The following is a 22738-nucleotide window of genomic DNA, read 5'->3' on the forward strand; positions in this document are numbered from 1 at the left end:
CAACTGTTCGTCTCGTGGAATGAGATGGAAGCCTGCTATCAGAGTCTCACAGACGCCATTGCCTTAATGAAGACCGGTTTTTGGCTATGCAAAGCAAGACGAGTCGTCCGTTTTGCAAGAGAACAAAAGAACACGAGGAATCTATCTAATTAACTTTACGATTCTAAATTCAATCATTGTCTCCCTGAGTACCAACCATTTCGTTCTGCGAGGGCCATTGTTGACTGTACGCATGCCTAAGGCTTTACGAAAGGCAAATTAAACTTTACAGTTCATCTTCGCTTCGTCTGATTGTGTTTGTGTATGCTCGGGTGATACGATACCCAGAGTCTACCGGTTAATCGGCTTAGAGCCTAATAGATGACATTGACTGCTTATCTCTTGAAAGGAAGCGACAATGGATGAGCAGACAAACGGAAAGAAACTAAGAAAGATGAATATTTATAAAGCTCAGCGAATAAGTATACATGACAGTAACATAACATCATACAGCATGATCACATCCTATCATTTATTTTTTTGGATCTTGAACAACAGAAGACGCAAGAATCTAGTTTGCAAAGTTTTATATTGGACTCAAATGCAGAGACTTGCGACTGCCAAGGATTTGCAATGATAAGAATAACTTTCAATCACAGCGGTGAAACTTCAACTGATATTTGTTATTCTTTTCTAGCTTCAGCAACACGTAAGACACTTATCACGTTACTACTCTTATAAGGGCCATATCATAGGCAGTTTTTTAGAACTGAACCATTTCTATGCACAACTTGTAATTGTGAAAAAGTGAAAAAGTTTCTTTCGAATCTAATATTGGTTTATGGCGCGATGCTATGGTGATTTCGATGCAAAGATAATTATGGACTATGCTTCTCTTTTCGTTCAGTCGTCGGTAGGTGATTATCTTCAAGTTGGTATACATTTATTCAGGAATATTTATTACCCAAGACGCGCCGTCAACACATACATATATCGTAAACAGAGATTTATCTAGATTTCATTTATGCCTCTTTGGTCAGTTTGCAGTGATAAAGGTTTATCGTTCGTGCACAGTTCAACTCTCAGACAAGGCGGCTGGCACTAATATAGTCCCTCCACCCTATCAGGGCAAACCAGGCCTACTCGTAGGTACTTGTAAAGCTCAGAAGATATAGTTATTTATCATTTTCAACACGGCAGCACCCGTAAAACTGGTATTTGAAGAAATACAATGTCTAAATATGATGTAGGTTAGTATTCAGAGAAAAAAACTAAATGCTAGAATAAGAAAGTTTCAAAGTACCAGCAGATAACATATATCAGCACCTTATCTGCCTTACCTTTGCCGGGAAGGCGTAACACTACAAATCTGTCTAGCATGTGATGTACTCTTGCTGGTCGTACTTAAAGAGGAAAATACCGTTGCACGCCAGCGATAAAAGCGGTTGTTGCTCATTTTTCATGTCTACAGCACCAGCTCCTGACAGCCTGACAATCCTATAGAGGCCATGATTCACAGTTACCGGCTAACTACTGCCACCTTGTTTTAAGACAAAGGATTTATCTCGGCTCCATTAAATGTCAGAATGGGGCAAGTTTTGATCTTTCCCTAACGCGTAACAAATTACCTGCCAAGAAGTTTGTCCCGGTAGGTGTGATGTGTTTGTGGTACCTTTAATCTTTAAGGATGAAATATGCATTGTTTCTGCAAGGGAAAGGTGCATTTAATCTGCGAGACATCTCTGTTGGAGTCTGGGTCACAGTAGGTTCCAGACACACGCGTCACGACTTCCCCTGAGCACACAAAAACTAATGAACAGGTCTCGCGAGAGGTCATCAAGCCCCTCCGCGCGATATTTCACCATCACAACAGATGGACGTGTCCGTATTGTCCCTAAGGTAACCCGGAAAGTGCGTCATTACTCTAGTCGATGGCCGGTAGTTGGGAACACTGCAGCTGCAGCAGTATTGTTTGATTGTCACTATCATATCACATAAGTAAGTGATTGCATCACCTCTATGGAAGTTATAAACCTAAATCTCAACCACAAACTAAACCCTTAACCTAACTCCCAACCCTAATCCTTAACATAACTTAATCCATGACATTACTCCTGAACTTTAACCCTAACCCCCAACAATGACTTTAACCTTGACCTTCAACAGTAACTCTCAACCATTAACCATAGCCCTAAGCACTCACCCTTAATCTTGAGCCTTAACTCCCATCCCTAACCTAATCTTAAGCCTTAACTTCAACCCTAACTCGACTCTTAACCCTCATCCCAACACTAACATTTAACTTACCTAACCCATTACAATATTGACACTATCCATTACCTTAAAACTAACTCAATACCTCATGAGATAATTTCCGGCCACATATGCTTTCTGGCATACTTAGTACATTCAAGCATTTGTAACGCAAACTTTTCACCAAATCTGAAAGATAAACTCTGTGACTGCTTTATATTCAGAGGTAATATCAAGGGCACCTGAACAGTTGTAGCTAATAAAGGGAATTACATACCTAGTAGTTAACATCAAATAGCCATGCACGTTATAACTGGTAAGGGAACACACACACAAAGTAGTTAACATCAAATAACCATGCAGAAAATTCCCAATGCAACAAAGTATTTGATCCCAACGCATCTGAGCAAATTTGGCAGAACCATAGACAAGTTGCCCGAGTTGCTCGATCGATATGTTGCTGCGGGAAGTTGAACTTCTTAGTCTGATCACGCATGCGCTAGTCAATCCCCCCTGACCAATCTTACCGGACGCCCAATTAACATTCTCTCGTCATGTCAATGGGTCACCTTATTACGCATTAAATCACCTGGGCGCCCGGTCAATAGCGATTGTTTCAGGCGTTTTACCTTTAGGGGAAGACTTTGTTCATGTAGGTTATTTGGAAACACGTCTCTTCAAGATTACGGCCAGTAATCTGAATCGTTACTTCTTTGATGGGAATTTTCATCAAACAGGGAGAAAAAGATTGAGATGAGCAGGAGAACCCTACTTCCATTAAGTGCCGTATTATCCGCGTGCCTCATACTGGTATCCTCTCACTTCCTTCCCACTCCCACTAACCCGTAACCGGCTCTGCACGTAACCTCTTGAATACACATGAGATGCGCGATTTCCACGAGACACCCCCGTTCATTCCCCCGCGTACGGTGTGCATATTGTAGTATTACTCAGCTTTAGGCTAAATGGAAGGTCAAATAGAGCAGATTTTTCAATAATCTCTGCAGGAATCCCTTCGGAACCTGAAAGTTTGCCGTTAACAAGTTTTCCCGACACATCGCGTTCCAAAGTCCATAAACAACCACTACACATTGATGGAGAAGAAGAATTATTATCTACATATTAACGTATGTAAAGATGAACCATAAAACAGCAATCACTGTAAAAATGACTGCTTGGCAACTTTCTGGATGAGGATTTTTATGTTGCCTTTTTCCAGAATTATGTCTATTTTCAAGTTTCCGAGACCATTTCGTACAGTATCTAATCTGGAGCCACATTTATTGGTGACCTTTAGCGCTCCCGTCTTAGCAGTGAATTCCAATCTCGGAGACTGATAAGTGACAACCCTTACAGCTCATGGATTTTACATGAAGAGGACCTATTGGGGTCTCCGGAATTGCGAAGATGTTGAATTATTGAATCTAAAATCTGACTTTAGAATACAGACAAGAAATAATTAGAACGACCCCGTTTATTAAAGGCAATTCCCGAAAGTAGAAAAGAGAAACATATCTTAATTTTGTTTATGGCATACTGTATCCAAATATTGACATAACATGTGATTACGGTAATTGCAATTGCGGCACACAGAATTACTGTTAGTGCAATTGCAAACACCATATATATACTTTATATGGTTCTTCTAGCCATCGCCTGGGGTGCCGTTACACCATTGGCTATTTTGGTGTTACGGAACAGTTCCTTTAATCAACGAACTTGTGATGGTACCAATACGCCCATCTACGCCCATAAAGTTACGCGCGAAAAGCTATTTTACTACCGCGGAGCTGTAGTGAAGACAAAAAGCTCTCATGGTACACGTGCTCTCGCCGATCAAATCAGGGATGCATGTGTTATTTGCTCTATTAGAACTTCTTCCCATTTCATGAGGACAAAATTTACCACTCTAAAGTGCCTATATGTAGAAGAATACGAACGTATATTATTTCACCTTTTGCCGGCATAATTTGTAGATGAGTGCGTACAACTCTCTGGTGGAATACAGATACGAACACGCCTAGATTTTGATTTGCTTTCAGAAAGTTTTGCCCCCATCTGTCATTGGAAATGGTAGTAATTTCTGCTCCGATCATCAATAAACTCCCGAGGGTGCATCTTGACCCCATACTGTCGGAGACATGGCTGCAAACCTTATATGACCTGTCTACACCGGGAGGCAATGCATTCTTGATGAACCCATAGTACTTGAATCTTCAAAAATCGACCTGCTTTACCTGTGCATGAATAGAACAGGTTAAATGACGGTGTGATTTGTGATATATGCACAATAGAAGATCACAACAACTGATATTAACTACACTTAGTCATGGGTATAATACCTAGTACATTGCTCTGAGTGCATCGATTTTTACGTTGAAGTTTATGGAACTATATAACACTTTGAGCCACTCCTGGGTTTATGGGCAATTCTAGCAACACTCCTTCCACTAAAATGCTACCCCGTAATTCTTTTGGCCACAGGGTAAGTTGGCGGGTTAAGCCTCTCCAGGTATGCAAATGCCAAAGAAAGAACTCAATTACATCTTAGTATGAGCGATGGTTGTAAAGTATGTTACTTGACATTGTTATGACTCGGAGAAATTGCCTGCAACGTATGCCCCATTACACTCACTCTAGAATAGGCCACGAGTCTCTAATCAATTCTACAACACAATTATTCAATGTACTGCATATTGCATTAAGTCTCCTAATATGACATCAACTGGAGTATTGGTTTGTTTCAGAGCGTGGTTGAATCAATGTGGTTATCAACATTGACTTCCACGTGTTCAGTTGCTTTTAGTTAAATATCATCGGCGAAACGTCGTGATGAGTAAAGGTGCGCTCCCACTGCACTTGTGTCAAACTTGCGTCACTGCGGGGTTCGTTCACTGCGTCACTGTTTTGTTATTTTCTACGATTTTTTATGATTTAGATGTTGCTTAATACGTAAAAGTATGAATTGGAAGACGACAAAATTTAAAAAAAATAAGAAATTCATTCTTTATCTCTGAAATTCGTTGAGTATCCTTCGAACCCCGCAGTGACGCAAGCTTGACACAAGTAAAATGGGAGCGCATCTTAAGTCACGGTACTTTTTCTTCCCCATCTTTGCCTATTTACCAATGTCTCTAAGCACATTGACTAATAAAAAGTCATAACTAATCATATTATCACAATTATTAGTTGTGGAACCTGCCTTGTTATCAGCCAATGTGCGGCCCTCAGTCAATGTGACTATGATATCGACACAGGCTGCATGCTATTATAGGTCAAATGAAGGTGTTCTGTTGTTCCTATATCAGATTAAACCTTATGATCAAATATCATTCTTTGAATCTTGGTGTTATTGCTTGTTGCATTGTTGGGCAGGTGCTATGGGTAAAAGAGCAAGATGACCCCATGTCACTTGCTTCAAAAGAATGCACAATCCCCGTATGACTATTCACTGCTTTTATATGCCCATTGAATCTACACCTAAACTTTAACATAGCGCTCAGCGAACTCTATTCGTATAAACGATTTGATCTTTAAAACTTTGTTTGCTTTGATGTTTCAGTCATACTTTTCTTCATTTTGCATAACATTTTGAATTATGAAGTGTTACAAAAATCTAATTTAGTTCGCAGGATTGTCATAGCGCAATCACCATCGAGTGAAATGGGGCATGTGTGCCCCTGGTGCCACAATAAGCTAAACGGTGTTGTTCCCAGTAAGCAGATTCCCTGATATGTATATCTAGAGTGACACCTTAGCTTCAGCTCTTTATTGCACGTTAATCTGTTATATGTAGCCTTTAGAATGATCATATTTCTTTTGCCACAGTGATAGCGAACGTCCCCTCCTATCGGAACTTCCCTCAGTCCACCGCCGTCCGGGTGGGAAGGAGCGTGACCTTGAACTGTGCTTTTGATGGCCTCTCTCCGAATGACGTCGTCAACTGGCACTGGTACAACCCCGAAACGGAGGCCAAACTCCACCACATCTCCTCAGGCAGTAACGTGGCTCCGGAGTTCCCGCGCTTCTCGGTGGTGGGGAACAGTCAGAGCGGGGAGTTCAACCTCCTCGTGCGGACCGCCCGGCCGGAAGACGAGGGGAACTACCGCTGTAGCGTCTTCTCTGTCAGGGAAACCAAAGACGCCAAGCTAACAGTCGTTGGTGAGTACTAAGTCATCTCAATGGTAAAGCATTTCGATAGCGATATGAAATGAAGTCATAAATCAAAATGATGAATCGCAATCAGGAGATTTTTATTGCTCACAGCTAGCTAATCGTATGTTATCCATAACTCACATTCATGAGTATTCCATCGCGTATCTCGAAAAAGTTTGCTATCTGAATTCAAGCAAGGTGTCGGTTTACAAATGGACGTGATAGTGCTTGACTGTATCACCTGGGAACGCGATAACTTATCAACCCCACAACAGTCAGTTCTTTGAAAGTTGTAAGTTATTGCTTAATAAAGGAGAGATGGCCACGATAGAAGTATGTCCTGCGGCAGTCGCCATCATTCACAAGTATGACCTACTTATCCCCTGAAATCGCCCGAAGAAGGCTTGATTTTTCTTCGATAGTGTATTCACGGCAGTATATTCATCGCGCGTTCCACAGTTGATAACATCAACCTCACGTCGCCACGGGCGATCATCTGTCAGAGCATGGGCGAATGAAGCTCTGTATAGATTAAGTGAGATTCCACGCGCCTTTAAGAGGTCCTGGTCTTTTCACGGCAGCCACTAATCCTCTTAACACTGCAGTTCTATTCCCAGTGCAACCACTAATTGCCGCAACGGGATAATACAAAAGACCAACCATGTCTACTCGGTGTGAATATGGTCACTTTTGTTACTGTAGAGAAAGGGAGATGTGCAATAAAACTGCAATTCTATTCCATAAGTACAGCCACTAATTGATGCTACGGGAATACACTAACGAAAGGCCCTATCTTCCCTGCGTAGAATCTACCCATTCTAGAGATTGCAGACGCAGATCAGGACGTGTTATCAAACTAGCAAGATGATTCATGTACATATGAAACTACATTGACGCCATTACTCTAAAAAGTTGGACCAGATACGGAATGAATGCGTCGATAAGACCGTAGGAGCCTGGGGGTAGCTGTGATAGATATTCTGTCTAAAACTCTATCACTCAACTTGCCGCTACAACAAAACACTTTGCACCTTCTCTGACACTTCCTGAAAATCGCTTCTGAAAGCGTCTGCCTGGCTTGATGAGATCACGTACAACAGCTGGCTTCGTTATCATTGAATATCCCAGGCACCATTAAGTTTCCTTCAAAAGGCATTTTCACACGTCTGATGCGTGAGCTATTTTACAGTTTGGTCTTGACATTGAAATGGGTAAGAATCTCATTCTAAGAAATGCAAACGGGCAAATTCAAAGAACTCGGAATGTTAACGAGATAGCACCAACCTTCAGGTGCCATGGAATTGGTTATTCTGACATCCATTATCCCTCGTTTCCTAAGGCTTTCACGTTGTCATACCGTCAGGGACTGTATATTGAAAGTAGTCACCTAAAGGAAAATGTGATAAACAAAAACTTTTTCCTTGAAGGAAGAACTTCAAAACTGTCTAGCTAGCACCCTACTATAGCATGGAACAAAAACAAACGGAGAGTACTAAGTAATATGTTTGGCGGTGCAGAATACTTTGATAAAGAGCTTTAAATGGGATTTGACATTAAGAAGGATCCCATTGAAATGCAGTTACAAGTGCTTATCAATCATTACCATCGGGACCAAGGAAAACTTGTAACATTGAATATTCGTATTTTTTTCAATGCTAATACTTCCCCTTATGGCTGGAGTAAGAAATGGTCGAACCCATTGCCATCTAAGATGGACATACATATACTGGAACAAACTTAACTATGTTAGTTTATTATTGCGATAACAATAACTATTTAAATTATTCTATATCTAACACCATCTAAGTCTCCAGTACATCTGAGATGCTATAGAAGAGTACTTTAGTATATCCATTGCAATTCTTCATACACGGATCCATGAGCAAGTAGGATTGGATAGCTCTCTCGAATATGTTCATCGGTTCTCCAATCCAGTTCCATCGACTTTAAGACTACTTTCTGGCCGTTATCGAGAGAAATGCTGATTTACGTCGTCGGCTCCATGTTGATATCGTTAAGCTGTGTCAATAAAACCCTTACTCTAGCTCTAATAAGCACAAAGTTTCCCATTTTTGCCGTTATCGATCCCAGGAAATCTTGTTACTATCGGCTGTGTGGATTCTACGACTTCGAGACACGAACATCAACTATTATATTAGAAACTGTCTAGACAATTTTGAAGTTTGATACCAAAGAAGATGTTATGAAAGTCGGATTGAAATAGTTGGAAAAAGTAAATACATGTAATACTTATGATATTGAGTTGTCTTTTCGTGAACACTTGTGCTTAAAAGAAAACGCTTGCTCCCTTATCAAAAACTGATACAGACCACATGCCGGTAGAACGGTCACAGAATTGGGGTTTAAAAGAGACGCGGGCCATAATACGTCTGATTCATGCCCATTGACCGAACCGTAATGCTGACAAATGGAATTTCGCGGGGGAACCATCTGTCTACGGGTCTCAGTACCACCGAAATCATGCACGCCACGTAGGACTTCAAGCCGGGATCAGTATGAATGATACACTTTAGAGCCAAACATATTGGACACTACTAGCGTGGCAATAGCATTATTGATCATCTTCATGGATCGTTCGTCTGAATTTCGGAAGAGAAATGTAACGTTATGTGGCAGTTCTTTTTGCATTGTAGATCCCAAGACTGTTATTGTCTTCACACATTGATTATCTTCACTGACATTGAGCATGATTCTTGTCAGACATATCGACATTGAAAGTACAAAATTCAAGCTGTGATGTAGCTGCATTTATTGTATCATTATCATGTAAGTATAGTTGTAGCATATACAACGTACGAGCGGTGGAAGCAAAATCTCAGTGCTTAATTCTAATGCCCATTACACGAGGCGAAAGTGAGATCGCGTGGCGCAATCGACAGCGCCTTGGGCTCCGGCTCAAGAGGTCCTGAGTTCGAATCCTGCCGTGTCACCGATTGTGTGCTCTTGGGAAAGGCACTTTACACGACTTTCGTCACCTTACTCAGTTGTAAATGAGTACCTAGCTGCGGCTAGTGAAAGTGACAGGCCGTTGTGGTAGTGGCAGGCCTTAGGGGCATGTTCGGGCATGCGCACCCGCTATACACGTGTCAGGGGTAGAAGTAACTCCTTGCATCCTTGGTCGGAAGTCCTCCTAGGAGACGCAAACTCCAAATAACAAAGGTGCCGTCTTACATAATTCTGTCCCTGTGAGACTTAGTGCGCCAGTAGACGAGAAGGTGGAGAAGGACGTGCTCATCTCTCCTTCACCTTAAACAAAGTCACGTGCAGGTAGACGGCTAGTAATAAATGTCTGTCTACCATTGTCTTCCGAGACAGATGGATGCCAACATTTAACGAAGCATAGTGTGCCAATGCTATATGATACAACGTCTTTGTCTATCCGCATGATGCAATCATATTTCAATACAGAAAGCCCGAAGCTTATTTTCCATGAGTTGATTCCAGCTATATCTAATCTTTTTTTCAATATTCAATCAGTGGTATTTTCAAGACATGTCTGAAATGCTTCTTGCTGGTCTCCAGTATAGCAAGAACCTTTTTTTTCAGAAATCATAACTCTGAACGCGTTTGCATCTGTACCTGATTTCAATGTTGAATTATTTTCTTTTATTGCTACAAAATGATTATGACAGGTCAAATTATATCTATGAGAATGATGTTAATCTCTGGAGAAGCTGACATGTCAATTTCATGTCTATCTGCATGACAGCAATAATCAGGTAAATATCAAAACTGTCGACATTACAGAAGATTAATAAAATAATGATTATGCATGCTTTCTAGTCTCGGGATAGTGGGCTTTTGCCAAATGCAAATACGAAACCCAAATCACTGTTCTAATAATTCAATGCACTTATAAGGTCATGTACCTGCCTTGCTCTAAAACATAGTAAAGGGTAAATTTAATCGAGAGACAAACTTTCTTTTTAACCTTTAATCAAATGTGATGACACACTATTGTACTTTCCATGTTTCCATGATAGTTCCCCCACCGAAAGCACCGACCATCTTTGGTGACAGGACACCCCGTACGGTAGGGCAGGGACTGGCCCTGACCTGTACCTCTGAAGGCGGGCGTCCTCTGCCGCAGCTTCAATGGTTCAACGGCACGCGACTCCACGTCATTCCGGCCACACAACAAAGTACAGAGGACCAAAAAGTTTCCCTGGACCTGGTCATACCGTTCCTCACTAGATGGGACAACGGCGCTAGGCTGACGTGCTCAGCAGACCAAGGCTTCCCCGGAGTCATCTCGCCACAAAACACATCTACCCGAATTAAAGTGCTGTGTGAGTAAATCCCTGTAGATGTCTTGTCCTTGAAGCGTTCCGTGTTGTAGAATTGAACCTGACAAAATTGATATACGACCTCCTCAGGCTTTTATACCCTAGCTTAATTCAACTGTATAAAATAGGCTATCTCACATCAGAAACACTACAACCATGCAGCTTGATACATGTACAATGTCGGCAATGGTAGCAGGGGTGCTCGCGTAGATACGTATCATCGCCAGTCGCTCGTTGGGGAAGGTATAAAGTTTTGATAAGATTACATGTTCACTGATACCTGCAATGTATCGTAGGTTGGTAATCTAAACTTATCTAAAGTGAGGATGTTGGGTGATAAGAATATGCATGCCGCAGTTGCCATTGAGGGCCCGGTTTGGGTGTTTTTAACATGAAAATATCACGCCTAGCATGATACTTTATCCCTTTTTTGTTGTCAAATATTTGATAAGAATAAGGAGAACGTACGTTTGAATGTATTATTAGTAAAAATTCATCATTTGTGGGTTAAAGTTCACTCTCACCGCACTTGCGTCACTGTGGTGTTCGTTCAGTGCGCCACTGCTTTGTTATTTTCTCCGATTATCTTATGATTTAGATATATTGCATAATGCGTAAAAGTATGACAAAGAAGACGACAAAATACACAAAAAGTAAGAAAATTCGTTCTATATCTGAAAATCGAACCCCGCAGTGACGCAAGCGGGACGCAAATGCAGTGAGAGTGCACCTTAATTAAGACGGCAGTTCAAATATCTATGTCCCACTCAAGTTTGTTTTAAAGAGGCATGAAGAAGTCATTGACCCAATCTTGCTTGTGTTGCAGACCCCCCAGTTGTCAGGGTTCCAAAGATGTCCTTCAGCGTTTCCGAAGGAGGAGCTGCAAACCTGTCATGTTCAATAGACAGCAACCCACCGTCTAAAGTCATCTGGAGGAAAATCTCGGGAAGCTTGCCAACTTACAGCGAAACTAGGTCAGGAAGTTTAGAACAACTCCATTAATACGTAGTTATTGATCTATATATGGGTCGTTGTGTGAATCAATTATTGTGCGGTTCATGCAATGAATGCCTTCGTTTCAGTACAGTACCCTTAACATTGTTGAGTCACATTACAGAAAAAAATGAATTTCCCAATATGGCACCGTCACATTTGCATTAGATCAGTGTAAGGTTTTTACGTCGTAGAATTTTCAAGCAGGCTGCGACGACAACAACCACCGACAAGCATGTTAAAAGGTTAAAGTTTTACATAACATAAGCAGAGTCCTCCCCAGAGAATGGAATAACGTCCTTCACTATACTCTTGGCCCAGCTCAACTATACTACTTTTGGAATTTAGTGTGTTTCTTCCCTATTTTCTTCGTTAAAGTTTTACATAACATAGGCAGAGTCCTCCCCAGAGGATGGAATAACGGAGGCTCTCCACTATACTCCCAGCCCAGCTCCACTATACCACTTTTGAAATTTAGTGTGTTTTTTCCCTATTTTCTTCGTTAGTTTTGATAAAATTAATGAATATTCACAGATTTTTGTGCCAAATGGCATCACTTTTCTAGTCGGCATTGTCTGCAAAAACTTGTGAATGGACGATGATGAAAACAATAGTCGTTTTGCCACTTCACATAAAAGGAATTACTATAATATATTATACTTGTAGTATTTGACACCCAATGACCCCATTTACATGAAAGCGCAGTGCGTTGGTTCGGGTTATTTTTGCCAGCTTCTCCATTATACTACAAAATTCTGGGGAGAACCCTGAATAAGACAGATAACTTTTGAACCTGCATCAAGAGAATACCCTAGGTTTTCGATCGCAAGACGAACGTACGACATACGTGTACATGACAGGGCCCTTACTCACCAAACAATCGCACGCAGAAGTTGCACATGCAACAGCGTACATCATGGCTATACACTGACATCTTTGATTTACCACAAATCTCATGAAATATTGACATAGATTGTTCTGGATATAAGCACTGGTTAACCATTTATATTTCTGTATCAACTTCGTTGATAGCTATTTTCTATGCTCTCTTTGATTCTACGTAGGCTGGAATTACGTGGGTAGTTGATAGATACTAGAATATCGTTGATGACATTTTAAGGCTGGTAAAGCCGTTTACTGATGTGATGTTTCCCTGTAAACTCCAGGGGTGCCAGTTTAGTCATAACAAACGTTTCCAGTTCCGACGAAGGGATTTACCAGTGCACTGCAAGAAACGACGTCCAACCGGACGGCTTGGGAACAGTAACACTGGACGTCATTTGTAAGTACAGGCGGAAATGACCTATCAAAGTATAAAATGAGATCTCTTTTAGGGTTTAAATTCTGTCATCATGCAATTATTTTAATTTGAAAAATAGGTTACATGGCAACATTTCTTTTTGTACGCTTATTTTTTAAAACAAATCTCGAATTTCAAATATATTGTAATCCGTTCAAATGGTGCGTTTAAATCACATCCATATTTCTTTACCGTTACGTATCGTTACTCTGTATGATTGTATTATGTCCTCTACGCTGAATCATCAAATAAATCTTGAATGCTTAATACACTGCAGTTCGTTGAACTGTTTCTTACGCCACACCTACATTCCTTATCGAGACGTATTCAAATTCTACACTCGTTACTTCTTCACCTGACTTTCAGATGCACCGTTGATTAAGCCCACGTTTGAAAAGGAGATCAGCGTAATGCACGGAAAAGATCTTTATTCATTAAACTGTCAAGCAGAGGGAAACCCAGCTCCTCATGTGAGGTGGAGGAGAAAGGACGTCAAAATCTACTTTAACAACCCCCTGACGTTCTCCAAGGTTGGGTATCTGGAGGAGGGATTTTATGAATGCGTCGCCTCGAGTCGTGGATTTCCAGAAGTGACTCGGGAAACGTATCTGAACGTTATAGGTATGGAATGTCTATCAAATCAAATCTTTCTGTATGTCTGGATGATATAATATGTAGCGTGGTGTCAATGTGATACAATCTCTCTGACATGCAGTGTCACTAAGTGATGATCAGTTAAGTACGGGATGACATGTCCCTGACAGCTTCAAGAGAAGAGGTGAGGTGTTCTTAGTCGTGTGAGGATTTGTCAAGCTTAGCTTGGGTAAACTCGAACAGGTGCTTATCTAAAAGAACATGTTTTACAATGCCAATGACAAGGACAAATCTTCCCTCATATCATCAACATTCTTCTTCAAGGATCATTCAGGGAGCGTATGCCTACCATTTGCTCCATGTGCTCCAGACATAGGCTACGATCGGAAGTCAGTAATGGCCCGGAATTATTTCGTCTCAAAAGTCGACGTCAATACTAACGCCCAGCCGGGGATCGAACTCATGATCTACTAAATCCAAAACAAACACTCTATGCTCTATAATTGGTGTTGTACCGGCCCATAGTTAGACACAGAGCTTGCAAGGTAAATTTGTTTTCCTGGCTATAGACGTTGTGTACTCTGTCTCTGGGGAAGGCAAGTCAAAGCAAAGGACGTGGAAAGCGAAGGTTGGGCTCCACCTTCATTACCATGCCATTGATCCAGTGAATTAACAACACACTGCCCCTTCGGCTTGAAATAGGTCTCGGGACTATTTTTACTTTCACCTAACTTATATGGCTTGTGACGCCACATAGAAAAACACAGATCAATCTTAAGGTTTAAAGTAGCGTTGTTTTTACTCCAACCCCTCTAAGGCAGACCCGACGTTCTGAGTGAGTCGTCCACAGTCGCCGTGACAGGCGGAGACACGGTGAGACTGTCCTGCACCATCGCCTCGGACCCTCCTCCTGAAGACATCAGTTGGGTGTACAGAGGTCCCACGGGGGAGGAGAGGAGGTATCGCGGCGGCAGGATGGACGATGTGGAGGTCAAGACCATGGTGGAGGACAGGATACGGACAGAGTTAACTATAGCGTCCGCCACTAACGCCAACGTTGGGGATTACCTTTGTAAAGCACAAAACATGTTCGGGTCGGATCAGCAGGAGTTTAGGGTAGAGGTTACAGGTGGGTAAACTATGGACTATTCAGTTCGTCAACCCCTTCACTCATTATATGACAGAGCAAAAGAAACTATACGATTAGACCCATGAAAAATTTCATCAGGTTAAAAAATAATTGGATAACAGGGCTTTTTTACAATCAAGATAATATAGAAAGTTTAACGTTATTGTTTTTATGACCATCTTTCACCTTCCTCAGCTAGGCCAATACTAACTGGTTTTATTTCGCACTGAAGCTAGGTGTCGCTTCTAATAATGCGGTCACAAGCGTTAAGTATTGTCAAATAAGCAAAGATGAGTTTTGTCCGGCAGAAAAATAATAAAGTTACATTTTTCCTACGATGTGGTGTTTTGTATTTTAGTATCGATGTTATCTAGTGAAAACAGCTATTTCTAGACGCCAGTAGCTACTCAGACTGAGTTTCTCTTGCTGGTATTCTAAGTAGTTTGATCAATTACGGCGCTGGCTAACAATTGTATAGACATCTGTACAGAGAATCATATCGGTTGTGTTTGCATTGCTGTGATCTTTTTTTCAAATTGTGTACTGTTGTTATAACTGTTTTGTAACGTTACAGCATCCCAGATGGTGGTAGTGGCCGTTATAGCGGGGTCTGCAACCATCGGCATGTTATTGGCAATCCTCACGGCGATCTGTATCGGTCTGCGGAAAGGGTGGATAGGACGGGACAAGAAAGGTATAAACCTTACAGCCTAATCAATAGCGCGCATGATGTGTAAAGTATATTCACTTGCTACTCCATCGTACTGTGACTAAGATATTCGTGTTATTTTTGTGTCAGGTTACGCATTCCTTGATACTAGGGTCACATTTCCAAACTGGGTAGCGAACAGTGTGATATGAAAAATAACAACACTCAAAACGTACAAAAATTACTATTCAATTGGATAATTTTTGTATTTTGTCCTACAGGCAGCCCGAGCGGGCCCAGGTTTGGAAATGTGGGCTTAGCATTTAGTTAATCATGGCAACATACTGTTTGTTTAGAGTTCTAATGAATCAAGTTTTTGAAAGAACAGTCTACAGAATTATCTTGTAGTCGCTAATGGTGTACTTCCATCATTTTTGCACTATTGTATAGAGGTTTCACAATCAGCAAATATACTTCTCAATGCTTTACAACTATCCAAACGGATATGGCCTGAGTACAATATGTAATTTGTAATCTTTAAATTGCTCCTTGTGCGCACGTCAGGAAGGGAACACAGTGAGGCCAGGCAAGACATAGACAATGGGTGAGCACCCTAGAGATTTCTAACAAGGGTTATAGTCGATATTGTAGTGAGTAGCAAAGACATTAAGATTATAGCTTTTTACTTCTTCAAATTCTAACATTGATACGTTGGTATTCCTTTATAAGCGTCGGCATTAAATGCTGTTAGAGAACTAAATATCTTCGACTCGATGAATATATCCAATTCTTCTATTGCCCTAGTTCTTTAGAATATCATAAACTGATCAGTCATAATCATAAAAATCAGACTTGTTATCTTATGGTAGACATCCTATCTTCTTGGTCCATGCTAATACTGCAGCGTCAGGCATAAAGACGAAAAAGAGAGGACTGTGATAGAGCTACAGCAAATCAAGAACAAAGCGCCGAGGCCCCGCCCTCCCCCCAAAGTGGACAGGGACGTTAACCCATATTCCATAGGACTGACTTACTCCCGTAAGTACGTCATAGCTACGTCATAGCCACGTCATCAAATCACGGTCTCAAGATAAGTTTCCTTGTTAAAAGGGGGTCATGCCATCTAATCAGTTGTAATTTTCCATTAACCTTCAGTTTTTTTAACTTGCAATTGGCTAGCAGATCATACTCCAAATGTAAAGATAAAAAAGTAGAGATATAGATCCTTTACAGAGCTGAAAGCGATACAAGAACTATGTTTGCACAGGTCAGACGTGACTCAAATGGATTCTAGTTCGTGTCTAGTTCTCGTCAAGATGATTAAAATAGATACACAATGTATACGTCGTATATTTACTGGCGGAGTGCATAGATCTAAAATGTCAACGCTACAGGCAACGATTTTAAAAGGGCGCAATATTCATAGACAAGTATTCTTAAAATAGATTCAGATTTTCATATTGCATCTAACATAAAAACGTCTTCGTCTGCAAGTCACGAACGCTATATTACGTCACACTATACATATAGCGGTTACAATGCTATGCCTAATCTAGCGTATATAGTAGGTAACTTCTATATAGGTGAGGTCTAGATTTCAAAATCAATATCAAAATTGTTTATAAACTTTTCATTAGGACTGTTTAATATTTGACAAGACAATGTTTGTTCTTTTACGTTCCGAATCTTTAAAATACCAAACCATATTATACATATATATTATGTATTACAGCAAGACCTACATCACTAACATTCCATTTTACAGACTACTAACGTTAACGACACGTGACGTTCACATATCGGCTTTCCCAGTCTGGAATTTACCTTCTCCATTTCAGCGCTCATTGGTGATGCAAAAGGTTACAGGATCGTTGTTGCCTATTACTTTAAAAGAGAGAATGGCTGCACTTAATAACAGGCTCTGTTCGCGGAATTGAGTGCAGCAGCATTGAAGTCTCGGCGGCACACATGATTGATTTTTTTACCAAATAAGAGCGGTGGGCGAAACGAGTTACTAGGAGCTTAGATCAAAGGCCTGTCCGGCAACGTGAGCTCCATTTTGCAGTCCGCTGCACTCAGAATGTCAGAAGTCATGATGTACAAAGGTAGAGTAATTAATCCTCTCAATGTTGCTTTCATATCGTTTCTAAATAGACCTGTCGGAGCCGGCACCTGCGTATTCAACAGTCGATACGGCGAGAATACGACGTCAAGATGATGCGTACACGTACAGTCCACGTCGGAGTCCGTATCGGGACCATGTAGAGGAGCTAAGAGGCGCCGTTCCGAAATCGGTAAGGCCGTCTTTCCACTAAACGGCGATCTTACTACACTTTCACTGGGACCTAAAAAAAGATGCGTGTGGCTTCCATTTCATACTGGGTGTATCATAAAGCGTAAAACAGGGTAAAAAGATTAATTTTTTTCTATACAATTCTGTCGAAATTTAGCACTTGCACTTTTCAGTAGAGCGCCGTCGTAGTGGAAAGTTTGCTAACAAATTAATGCACGGAAGAGGACAATTGGTGACTGAATGTTTCTTTTTTGACGTATAATCATAAATACGCTTGACCAAAAGCGTTCACAAAAGACTAATTTTTTTTCTTCCTGCTTTAAAGTTAATCATTGTAAATTTTGGGCATTTTGCTCAAAACGACATTTAAGGCGCTATGGTAACACGCGGCTGTTTAACAGTGATAGCATATTGAGTTTTATGGTCAGAAATACTACTGATGATATCGCATGTGTAAGAGTGTGTTTCCCTACGCAGAGGCTCACAAAAAACACGCAATGCTATCGCTGGGTTAAGCTGTGAGACGCATACAGTGGAAGTGACTTACAGTCCACTGCTTCAGAGCACCACAAGTCAATCCTCCTTGTGGAGAGTTGTGAATCTATAACAGACATAGTACCAAATGTCAGTTTAGTTTTACCGCATAGGCTTTACCGTATGGACTCATGTCCACTCAGAAAGTCGACAAATTGATTTCAGTTGATTATATCTCCGTAAATACTTAACTTATTGCGTCGTACTGTATAGCTTTTGAAAGCATGTTTTTTTGTTATTTACAATGGTATCATGTAATAATCGCACACTCATAGGTTAAGGATGATCATTTGAGTAGTCACCAAAATGTGCCAAACATTTTTTTGATCAAATGCCCCTTGTTTTTTCATGATTAGTATCATGTGTTCTTAAGATGATGTTATTGAAAAACCGGAATATGTTTTTCTTTGAAATTATGCAACAATAATTTTGTAATAATCACGCATAATTGCCATTTCTGTAAATTACTAGCGTAATCAGCCCTGGTGTTCGACCTCTGGATGTGACAAATTTGGTATCATGATAGAGTGTTGCTAGCAAGCTCTCCAACGATACACAATAATATACAATAGGTAAAGTAATAACGTAGAAATGATTGTTTCAGTTTTCTATTCTAGATCTGTCTCGAGTGCATTTAGTTCCTTTTTTACCCTTGGATAGGCGTTTGCAAAAAGTTCATTTCTATTTGCTCGTAACCAAGAACGCTAGCAATTACATTTAAGTCTCCAATAAAAAGTGCACTGCATTAGTACAAGATTTGCACATGCTGTTTGTTCCAATCGTGTTCAAGCTATTAAAGTGTTCGTCGAGTAGTTAAGCTGTAGGGCTTGGAAAATCTGTAAGCATCTTTGGAAGTGCGCCAATAAGACGTCAATGGATGTTCATGACTATCGCACATAACACCGCATTCTGCTTACATACTGCCCTCTTGCCTTGATGCCTCCGCAGAGCAAATACTATAATCCACCGGAACCCATTTGGAGGATGCCGGAAGAAACCTGAAGTACGCTGATTTCAGACCAACCATTCATCAAGCCATAGAGAGACGACAGACAGCTTCTCGAGGACAACTGACCAAGGTCTTGCTCTTGCAACCTGGCTTTACACTTCAGAGACCACGGCGAGAGGAATGTAACGCCGTACCGCTGATGTATGGTTCTTATCTCAACACTGGAGACCCGCTGCACCAAAGACTACTTCATCCGCCCGTTGTGGAATAGACAGACGATTTGGTTGGACGGGAACTACCGTCACTCAATGATACGTTTGTTTTTTGACCTCTTACGCATAGACCTGGTTGTCATGAATAAGCGGAAAGAAGTGGTTCTCAACCGGAAGCTTTTAATCGAAGTGACATTTCATATTTCATTTTCGTTACTTCTATGAGCTAAGTAAAACTTGTTATCCAATTTGCAGTATTTTTCCGTAGGTGGACAGCACCGATAAACAGAGAAGACTACAGTTTACACGTCTGGAGTTCTATTGCTGCTAAGAGTGTGTCAAACTTTATATTTCTTTCACATGTATAGGAAGATGAAACGTTTTATATTGAGCTATTTTTCGTTTTGTTTTAGGACCTATCCCACCAACAGTTGAATCACAAAAACTTTGCAGGATTTTACCTAAATATCACCAGTCCCTCACCCCTATTTGGTATAAATTGGTATGACCCTAACTCTTGCTGCCGTACAAATACCGAAAAATAACCGGACGTATTGTATACGGGCGCTGGATATCTGTTTTATGACTATACACCGAACAATGAGATAGGTCCCTTGTACGCAGCGAATTCACTGTGTCAGCCAAATGTCAAATCGAGACAGTGTTGGGAAACTAGTAGTATCTTTTATATCTAACATTATAGTAGCTGTTTATATATACTGTGTAATAAAATAACAAAGCAGACTCGAAGATGGCTTATGACATTTCTAATAAAACGGAGTAGGTAGGACCGAAAGTCCTCCTCTACTTGTGTTTGACTTCAGTGTCATCTTTGTGTATGGAACCTAGGAAAAATTCAATATTACTCAGATAGCCCCCCCTCCCCCTACTCAATTAGCTACAGAGAGCTACTGAGGGCGTGCTGTGACCTTAGAGGGACCTGATTACTCATCGCAACTGGAGTACAATTTTTAAGAAACATTTTCTGTGTTTTGTTGTCATTTACGTCGTACGTTAACGCCTTGCATTATATCTAAATTTTGAAATCAAGGGGCATAAAACCGAAATTTCGCGACCATGCGGAGAGAGGCATTTATATAGATTCCTATTAGAATACCATGTATAAGCTGAGTCGTGCAACTGTTTGCTTTACGCAAATTATGGTTTCAGAATTATAACTTTCGTTAACACTACATTTTCCACTTCTATACATCAAAAGAAGCCCCTGGTATCTCTTGGGTACAGACATTACACATACTTATTACATTACACATAAGCGAAAGCAAAGCACGTATTTCTATCTGTCTGCACCCATTAGATCTATCGGAATATTGGCACCTTTCAGTCACATGAACAATTGAGTAACTAACCTAAATGGTATATTCATGTGCGACAGAAGTGAGTATATTAGCAAGGCTTTTAAAGGTCTCATTCTGAACCTAATGCAACGAAATGTGATATAGTGCGGTGCATATCGCACCACTTAATGTATAGCCATGTTCGATATGAAGTGTCCCTTTGTGGAGCACTCTGGACACTTTAAGAACGAGCCTGTCGAAGAGATTCATGCCCAGGGATCCATTGCCTTCTGCAAGTTGCCTTCTAGAGAATTAGTATCGATTCGAATCCTATTCCTCACGCCTGCCAAGGCGCCAGGCTCGCATCATTCAGTCTGTGAACTGAAAACAGTCGCAGTGAGAAGAAGAGGACTGCGTGTAACCATTTCCGATGAGTTCAGTATAGCCTGCAGTTGCTTCATGAGTCGAAAGATGGAGCTGCTAAACTCTGGTATTAGTGGTATCTCAGCTTTAATGCATTGGCTATCTCGGTGTTGTGGACTGGTCACTTGAAGACCAAAGAATTTGCTTAGTACACACAACGAATATTTTCTACTACCCATATAGTCAAAATCGATAAGTAGACAGTGTGATAGCGTTGTATTATAGGAAACACGCACTAAATGATATCTTATCATAGAAACCTATTCCGTGTTAAGAATTCATTCAATAACCTAAACACAAGTTTGAAACGTCTATTGTACTTGTTGCTAAAACACATCCGGTTTGTTTGATTAAAGGGTGTCAATGACCTCATTTAAATCGGTCATTTCTTAACGTTGGGGCAATTAATCTCAGTTTGGATGTGTTTATTTGCAAACATTTGTGACTTACGCGTGTTGTAGCACGTGCCTCAACACAGATTTGCAACTTACAACAAAATAGATGTTGACGGTTAACGGAACACTATCTAAGAATGTTCAGTAGCACATACATTAATTGCCTGAAATCAAACAAATCCAGCACGTATGCTCTGGTATGTTATATAGCTAAATAGTGTCTCTTGGAATCAATGATAAGGAAAATTTGATTAAAGTTCACAACCAATTCACCCTAAATTTGTTCAACTAGATACAACTATTGGGACAACACTAAACTGTCTCTAGCCAACACTGCAACAACACGGCTACTGTTGACAACTACTGTGCGCCTAACGCTCCTCAGTCAGGTTTTATCAGTTATTTGTCCCCAGTGACAAGGAAGTGCAGATAAAAACCGCGTGATTGCTGGACAAATATTTTTGCTTGACTTCTGGGAATCCGACCGCCACAGAGGAACTTGCAATGAGTTCCCTTCCGTGAAACCATGGCGGGGACCAAAGTACACACTTGTTTGTTACCTCCGTGGAAAGTGGAGTACGTGTATTGTTATCAGTTGGTGTACGTGTGTTTGTTTGTGTGTAGTCGTGTGTATCCGCATTTCCACCTATATCATTTGAATGCAAGGTACATAGGGGGCACCAACAGTTGAGTTGGGTCAAAGTTACCAGAATGGTACAGGAAGGTGACAGGAAATGGATTTGGCCCGAGTCCAGAGTTTTGCCAAACAGCCCTATGCAATGTTTTATCCATAAAATAACGGCTCATAGACTACTGAAGATGACAGTAAGCAAGATGATCCTTCAGAATAAGTCAAACAGGAACAATAAAAAACTAAGAAGTACTTCACAGAGGTATGAAAGACTCGTTAGTTATTTTACTTGTTTAGAGATAGGAAAAAACAAGCACGGACAACATTAAATGAGCGAGTCTTGGTGCATAAACAGTAAATGAATCTAGATCTTGCATTCTTCTAGCATCATGAAATGTTAAAGAAAACAATTATAAAATATCGAAAACTGAATACCAAACTCTCCTCGGAAGAAAGACAAATAGTGTACAATGGGTTCCTTTGTTACCAAACTGAGAGAGGCAGTTATCAAATATTGAATGATTTACAATACCATACACAAAATTATACTGTAATATTTCCAAATAAAGATTGGTGCTTCGACTACAAAATTTCCAGTCAGCATTACAAAAATATTAATATTTTACGAGTAAAATATGCTTCGT

The 22738-nt window shown here is 40.6% G+C and overlaps 1 protein-coding gene across 2 annotated transcripts in view; it reads left to right on the forward strand.

Annotated features, from left to right (window-relative positions):
- Positions 1 to 19639, forward strand: part of LOC118423671 (irregular chiasm C-roughest protein-like) — a 32601-nt gene extending 12962 nt beyond the window's left edge. Inside the window, exons 2-12 of one of the 2 annotated variants that reach the window (XM_035831906.1) lie at positions 6061 to 6393; positions 10392 to 10697; positions 11521 to 11668; positions 12854 to 12969; positions 13354 to 13608; positions 14399 to 14710; positions 15285 to 15404; positions 15924 to 15963; positions 16264 to 16397; positions 17514 to 17653; positions 19135 to 19639. In XM_035831906.1, the coding sequence (XP_035687799.1) occupies positions 6061 to 6393; positions 10392 to 10697; positions 11521 to 11668; positions 12854 to 12969; positions 13354 to 13608; positions 14399 to 14710; positions 15285 to 15404; positions 15924 to 15963; positions 16264 to 16397; positions 17514 to 17653; positions 19135 to 19188 (1958 nt within the window). In that variant the 3' untranslated portion in view covers positions 19189 to 19639. The remainder of the gene's footprint in view (positions 1 to 6060; positions 6394 to 10391; positions 10698 to 11520; positions 11669 to 12853; positions 12970 to 13353; positions 13609 to 14398; positions 14711 to 15284; positions 15405 to 15923; positions 15964 to 16263; positions 16398 to 17513; positions 17654 to 19134) is intronic. The other variant, XM_035831907.1, reaches the window with a different exon arrangement.
- Positions 19640 to 22738: the final 3099 nt, after the last annotated feature.

The sequence above is a fragment of the Branchiostoma floridae genome, chromosome 9 (assembly GCF_000003815.2).
Source record: "Branchiostoma floridae strain S238N-H82 chromosome 9, Bfl_VNyyK, whole genome shotgun sequence".
Classification (NCBI taxonomy): domain Eukaryota; kingdom Metazoa; phylum Chordata; class Leptocardii; order Amphioxiformes; family Branchiostomatidae; genus Branchiostoma; species Branchiostoma floridae.